Raw genomic sequence first — 7,585 nt, 5'->3', positions numbered from 1 at the left:
TCAGGCAGTGTGAAATCGAGATCAGGAAGGCATCTCTTGCCCAAATGGGCCTGAACCAGAGGCCAAAGCAGCCAGTGGTTGGTCTCTCTGGGGGAGGGGACCCGAGCATCACGCCCTGGGCCAGGGGAAGGGCTGGCTGACCTTCAGGAAGGCTACTCACTGTGATCAGTGGCCGTGCCCTCGGCCCCAGACCTTAGCTGCGCGGAACAGCTTGCTGGCAGATGGCATTGTGTCACTTTATCTGTTCCCACACAGTTTGCTTTGTATGTCTGCCAAGAATCTTCCAGTTATTAGCAAACTCAGACAAAAAGTGCCGCCAGTATTATCAGCAGTCAGCAAGTGCTTTTCTCTCTACAGAAACGACTTGACGAGAACTAAGGGCTCTTCCGGGGGCCTCCTCCCCTGCAAAGACACAGAGCGCCATGTGCCACAGGTGGCGACAGGTGTTTAGAGGGAGCGCCACTGCCAACCATCAGGGCAAAATGTCACTGAATTTCTCTACCTAAAATCTGCTTGCTGTCTCTGAAGGCCTAAGGGTTACATCTTAACGCTTCGCCCCAGTCCTCCTCCCTCCGTAGTAGAAACTATCTGGATGCCTTTGCTCCTCGGCTCTGGTAGGGGTCCTGGCCAAAAAGCAAAGGGATAAGTAGATCTGATAACTTGCACAGCCCCATCCTGTTACCACCTGAGGGGAGCGCCTGTGTCTGCTGGTGTTTTGCTTTTGGGGAGGAGGACGCAGCACGCAGGTTATACAGGGATGCCTGCCCGGGGGTGAGGCTGTCGCTGAGCTAGAACCAACGGCCTTCCCCCTGCTCCGCCTCTGAGCTGCTCCATCACTCTGCTTCCCCATACTCCCACCTACCTGTGAGGGTCTCTGAATATTCTAAGGCTCAAGAAGTAATAGGACAATCAGAATATAAATACAAACCCAGAAGGCAACATGAATAAACTAAGAAAAAGGTAACAAAGTGTCTTTTGAAAACAAAGGTGCACCACTGAGACATACTACCCAATCTTGGGGGTTTTTTGGTTCCATTTAATAATTAGTTTTATAATCTGAAAACAAGAGCATGGTAGCGTCAGAGCCTCTTTTCAGTTTGGGCTTAAAAACTGACAGAGAAATACGGAATCCCTGAAGCTTTTTGTTCAGCTGTTTCACATTGAGTTTGAAAGACAAAGTTCATAAGTGCACCACATTTGCTCTAGAACTGACCATGGAACTTCTGTGTCAGTATTTTTGTGAACAGTCCTTCACGACCTGTGTCTTCCCACGGCACCTGGGAGAGACGGCTGCCGTCTGCCCTCTGAAGGGGGTTTCGCTAAACCTGTGCGGGATCCCTTCCAAAAGCGAGTCGTGTGGTTCTGCATTTAATCAGATGATTAGCAACAACCCAGAGCTTTCCCCCAAACTTGGCGCCACACGTAGAAACAAGCCAAACTGACATGAAACGCCATAATCTTAATCCATTATCTCAGATAAGTGACCAGGAGAGGCTCTTCAACAGTGTAGTCTATATTCTAAAGGAAACAAAACACTTAATTGGCGTTAACGTGCTCATAGATTATACACCCTCAGGGAAACTCAAAGAATATTAAAAGGAGCCCACACCTTCAGCAAAGTAGCGAAGCATTAAAGTATTCTAACAGGAAGTCTTACGTTTGTATGTGGGATGGTGTTTCGTCAAGTAGCTCACAATGCTGTCACATCTCCAAAATTAGATTGCATACCCCCTTCTCCCTCTGGGCCACGGCTTAAAGTGTAGCAAGTTCCAGGGACCTGCCACCAGATGGAGATGGTCAGCACCGCGATGCTGTTCATCGCACAGCGTGGATTAGCCACTTCGCAGCAGCCCTGTCCTCTTCCAAGTAACCACACTATCAACTTTACTACTTGCAGTAGCCTGTCCCCAACTTTCCGATCCAGCGCTTAACCTTAACTCCTTAACTCTACCTTGACCCGAGGAAGACCACGCTAATCCATCAGTTGTGTTACTCTGTATGTACCTACGCTACAACAGTTAACTGCTAGAACAGTCAGCCAGTACATGGAAGGAGGAGGAACGGTGCCTCGGTCACTCTGGGGGGCAGTTTAGATGCTGTGAAATTAAACCTGTTCTAAGTGTACTTGTTTGAATTAACTGTATTGTAATATTATTTGTTGAATGTAGTAATTAGGTATTTATGAATATATTGCTGTAATTTCTGACAACATCCAAAAAAATAAAATCTTCCTAAATCATCTTAAGAGAAAAATCTTTTCTATGTTATAATAAGGCCAAAAAATAAAAATAAGAGCTCAACAATTACACAGCTTTACAGGTAAAGTGTGAAGACAGATTCGACTGTGCCTCAGCCAGGTTTTAAGAGAAGGGGACTTGGGGTGAGATCTGAGATACACAGGACTCCTAAACCGCCACACTAACATGTGGTTTCATTCTAGAAGATCCCCCAGACTAAACCTGAAGGATTCTGCATAAGAGAGAGAGGAAAAGACAAGTCCTGTCATCTCTTAAGTGATGAGACCAGGTCTTCTGGGTCCTCATCCCTCCATGTGCGGCCCTTTGGTGCTTAAACAATAGATGCTTGTGAGAGGGACATCTGGGTACCCATCTGGGACGGAGGAATAGTGCTTGAGCAACTTGAAGTAAGTTTGTATTTTAAACACTGAAGGGTAAAAACACCAGCAGATATTCTTTAGGCCCTGCTGATCACGCACGTACACCCTTCATAACCCTCGAGATGGCATGTGACTGCTTTTGACTGACAGCGCTGCCCTTGGAAGCCAGCTGGTTACCGAACCTGCTCATTACAGGACTAGACGATCATCCCCACCCCCCCACCTCGCCCCAGGTAACGTACTTTTCTGTAAGGGACTGAGCAATGCTAGCGCTTAAACTTTTCCTCGTAGGGAAAAAAAAACCAATACTGTTACCTGAGCCACTGCTTCCTAGAACCGTCTTCCCCTCAGTCCATCAAGAACCACGTAATAGGCTCCACTTTTCCCCCTGCCATCGTGTCTTCAGCTTCACTCACACACTAGATAACACGGAATTGATTTTCCCCTGACATTCCTCTTGCTGATAAGCAACGCCTTAGGGCCTTACCCAAAAGCAGCCGAGAGAACAAGAGATACCCGGAGTGTCGGTCGGAAGTTCACAGCTGCCTGCTAAACCTCTCCAGTTTGGTCCATCAGATCATTCTAGCCACTTGGCCTGCTCCTTTGCGTGGCAGTTATGCAGGAAAAAAACCCAACAGAGATGTGGGTTGATTCCATCTTTATTGTGTATCAGGGCATATGGGTTGCTGTCACTCGCCACTCATCTGCTGTCCTCCTCTGTGAATAGCCTCTGTAGCAGACTAAATTTAGCCCAAGAGATCAGGGTCAAGAAGGGAGAAAAATGGCCGCGGCCACGTTACCATCCTGCTATATCTCCATCTTAAAAGCAACACCGACGTCACCAAACACTCACCTGCACACGACGGTCCCGTGCAGGAGACCCAGAGCTCTGCTAGGGAAATCATTCGTTCTGCCAATGCTTTTTCTCATCTCCCCATGAAAGGACAGCTGGCTCCCAGATACAGACGTGGAATTACAGAATGTCTCGAGGACTAAGCACAAGCCTGTTGCTTTCCAACAAGGTTATAAACCCATCCCTTGCTTCACTGCACTTTTTTTGCATACATTCAGAAGTGGTTCTAGAACTCTGGAAATGTGAGTACCTCTGTCACGTCCCGAGCACTCAGGCCACCCGGTGAGCCTCCTGCCGGCAGACACGGGCCTCTACAAACCAGTCTCTGCCTACAAGTCCTGAGACTGGGCGCTGTCAGAAGGTTGCAGGTTCGTGCGGAGTTTGTACATGTGATTGAGCGCTTGTGTGAGGAAAGCCCCACTGGTGTTGATCTCCATCAAGGTCAAGTTATCCAGCTAAAACACAAGGGCAAACAGACCGGGTTGGTTGAGTCTTGGATTTCACGAAAGGTTAAATCTACTGGATAAAAATAAGGCACCAATGAGTAATAATTTTCTGAAAGCCCCGCATGGCTAGTTATCCCTTCCCGCGATGCCCTAAGCAGACGAGATGCCGCGGGCTGTCCCACAGAGCATCCAGCCTCCGTGGGTGGCCCACCGCGTGCCCACCTTGGCGTGTGCCTCCTGCTGTCTCACGAAGCTGTCAGCAGACACCCGGAGCTTGGCTGTGCGAGTGTCCCACACGTCCTTGATCAGGGTCCGGATCTCATCTGCTTTCGGGATGTTGTCTGAAGCACTAAAGGAAGCAAAAGGTGAAATAAATCGCATAAGGAAGCACTCAGTAAACTAAGGCAACTTCCAGGTAGAAGTGGCTTCTGTGTAAACGCTGCTTGGATTTAGGCAAAAATGCACAAGCTGTTCTAGACTCAAAATTTGTTTCGCTTTTTCATTTTTTTAAAATGTAAGGATTTCTAGCAGTTAAGCTTGGCACCAAGAAAATTCAGCCGTGATCCTCACCGAGTTATCTGTGCTCATGTTAGTTGTCCCTGGGCAAGCTGTGGTACAAGGACTTCTGTTATTCACCAAAAAAAATTAGATCTTGGAGAAGAAGCTCTGAGTCGGTCCTCCTCTGACTCAGGATAACTGAGTGTTCTATGCTATAGAATTTCCATCGAGAATGAATTTCTTTCAAAGGCTGGCTCAGCGGTCATGACCTCTAATGCTAATACCCCATCTGTTATCCAAGGGCTACAACCCACTAGGGAAAGAAGACGAAGGCTCTGTGCCAGGCATTTCTATCCTCACAAAATCCCTGAAGGATAGGGACTGTCCCACTCTACAGAGAAAACAAAGATACATTTGCAAAAGTCACAGAACAAATCGCAAATGAGCATAAACAGCACACCTATACACGGCGAATTCTGGGTAAAAGTTTGACTGGAGTCAGCGGGGCCGCACTAAGAGCCTTCCTGCGTGACACATTCTTAAACAACTAACCTTTGAAGGAAGAGACAAACTAGAAGACAAAAGCAAAAGCCAACACCGTTCATCACCAGGCATCCTAGGATACGCTGGCAAGCCTCTCTCCACAGGCTAGAATTAGCTCAAGGTGAGTAGATGGAGAATCAGTAGTATACAGTTGATACAGTAGATTTTATTTAAGACCCAAACATTTGGATCTTAAGCTCTGAACAGCAGGTTAAAGAACAAAGGACCCCAGCTCCTCGTGACCTGCACTGCAGAACCGAGGTCCCTTCACTGAATGGATGGCTCTAAGGAATTATGAAACAAGGGTTTCAATAGGAACTGCGTACGTAACGCACTGAACTTCAAACACTGAAGATGAACAGGCCTCCCCTCTGCTCCCAGATCCTCCCTTCTGAAGGCACACTCCCCTACAACAGCAGCCGTGTCACATCCTCCGGATGACGCCCGCCTGCCCGAACACCCTCCTGGGGAAGCCGCGGCCACCGCCCTGCCCTCGCTCCGTCCGTGCAGGTCCCGACAGCCCTGCTGCACAAATCCAGGCCCTTCCACCTTCTGTCCTCCGACCTACGCTGCCCTCTCCCCCAGTAAACTTCCCCTCAGCCTCCAAGCCAGGGATCCCTTCTCTGGCAGCACCAGGCATGAGGGTGGCACCCCGACACACTCTGAACAGCATGAGCACACACTGCGGGGTTATACCACATCTGTCAACAGGGTCGCATCTCTTCCCCACAAAACTGGAACTCAAGCCTACATGACCATCTCCACTACCTGGTGGGACGCTTAGCATGTTGAATGCTGAGAATGTTGTGAACTACACAACTGCAGCCACGTGTCAACTCAAGGACAAGTCCACATTATGCAGATTTTCACTTGAATTCCACAGTGCCACAAGGTGGGCCCCCCGCCCCTGCTGCTCTTCGGTAGGCAGTAGGGAGCTTCCAACTTTTGTTCTGGTTCTGCTCTGGACTCCATCAATGAAAAGGTGCTCAGGGCTTCAAAAGCTTGACCTTGTGCAAATTACATTCTAAGCAGCCACACTTGCCTGCCCCGTGCACTGATGCATTCATTCATTCCACAGACATGTGAGTAGCAGACACTGTGCGGGGGCACGCAAGACGGTCCCTGCCCGTGAGATCCGGGGGCGGGGGTGGGAACAGCACAGGCAGACAGCAGTTAGAGAGTTACACCTGACAAGTGCTACAGAGGGGTTCAGAGCTGCCACGAGGACAGGTACACGTAACCTGGGAGAGAGGACCTGCCATGCTAAACCCGAGGAGGGAGCGGGGAATAGGTGGACTCACTGGGCAGAAGGACGGTGTGTACACACACACACACACACACACACGTGTGTGCCTGTGCACTCTGAGGACCTGGGCACGTGTGAAGAAGGGAAGGAGGCCAACGTGAGCCTGGACCCTAGAGCACTGGAGTGAAGGACTGCAGAGAGTGGTGAGAGACAGGAGAAGGGAACCACACTATGCGGTGCTTCGAATACCATGATCAGGACTTCAGACCCTAGAGAGGCTCCGAGGAGCAAGGGACTCACGTGGCAGCTGTATCTCTGAAAGGCCACTCCGGCTGCAAGGCGGAGAATGAATTAGAAGCCCATGGGGAGCCTGAACTGGATGAGGGAAAACAGTTTTGCCCCAGTGGACCTGCCTTCTAGCCCAGGGTCGAAGGAAAATGCGACCCCTGGCCCTTTCCTGTGCAAGAGATACAAGAACGCAGATGCACAGGCCCAAAGGAGAAAAGGGGTGCAGCTTGACTAATAAAACATTTGCAGTTAAGAAAAAGGCTACTGCTAGAGATGATGGGATGTTACTGGAGTCCAATATCAAGTGACGGGTAGGACGCAGAATGGAAAGAACCACGGGATCCACCAGGAGAGGGAAGGGTGGAGAAAGGGAAAAAAGAGAAACAGGGGGAGACAGAGCCCGCCAGTGTGTGCACGCCCACCAACGGCTCCCAGACTCCTGACTGAGGACCCGGGCGCCAGAGCTACCACTGCCCTCGGTCATGAGCGCGGAGCACGAAAGGAGGTGGGCTGGGAACTGGGGGTTCCATCGTGCATGTGGGTTCCAAGAAGCGAGAGGTACTTACTGATTTAACAGGAGTTTGGTGAGCTCCATGTAGTAAAGGCTGGGCATAGGGGTAAAAGTTTCTTCCTTTCGTTCATGATCCCGAATCTTCTCCAACTTTTCTGAAATTCAGAAGTGTGTACATTTTACCATGACCATGAGCAAAATATAGTTTTAAAACCTTCCAAATTTACCAAGTACCTATATTACCTAGTCAATCAACTAAGAAATACATTTAAAAAACCCACTTTTTGAAATAACATATCACTAACTAGACATCACTGGGCTGATTTCCTCAAGCACTTCTCTTAGAGAAGGTGGTAGATTTGGGTTATTGTTATTGCTGGGCCTGCAGAAGATATGACTGAAAACAACAGTATGTCAGAGTCTGAAGTCCTTTTCTTAGGTAAAGAGCGAAGTATTCTACCTTTGATGCAAGCAGTGATGACAGTAACCAGTGACTGGAGAAATTTACTTATTTATATTAAACCTTGTTCAGAAGAGAGCAAGACAACTCACAACTAATCCAGGGTTGAAAGCCCCACATCTG

At 48.9% G+C, this 7,585-nt stretch overlaps 1 protein-coding gene across 1 annotated transcript in view; it reads right to left on the bottom strand.

The window, feature by feature from the left end:
* Nucleotides 1-3,260: 3,260 nt before the first annotated feature.
* Nucleotides 3,261-7,585, bottom strand: part of GINS2 (GINS complex subunit 2) — a gene marked incomplete at its 5' end in the record, with an annotated part of 28,815 nt that continues 24,490 nt past the window's right edge. The window contains 3 exons of the mRNA XM_079723229.1: nt 3,261-3,925; nt 4,139-4,265; nt 7,058-7,157. Coding sequence (XP_079579355.1) covers nt 3,800-3,925; nt 4,139-4,265; nt 7,058-7,157 — 353 coding nt within the window. The 3' untranslated portion in view covers nt 3,261-3,799. The remainder of the gene's footprint in view (nt 3,926-4,138; nt 4,266-7,057; nt 7,158-7,585) is intronic.

The sequence above is a fragment of the Hyperoodon ampullatus genome (assembly GCF_949752795.1).
Source record: "Hyperoodon ampullatus genome assembly, chromosome: 18".
In the NCBI taxonomy this organism is placed as follows: domain Eukaryota; kingdom Metazoa; phylum Chordata; class Mammalia; order Artiodactyla; family Ziphiidae; genus Hyperoodon; species Hyperoodon ampullatus.
The sequence above is the reverse complement of the archived record's forward strand: the minus strand, read 5'-3'. Positions and strand labels throughout refer to the sequence as shown.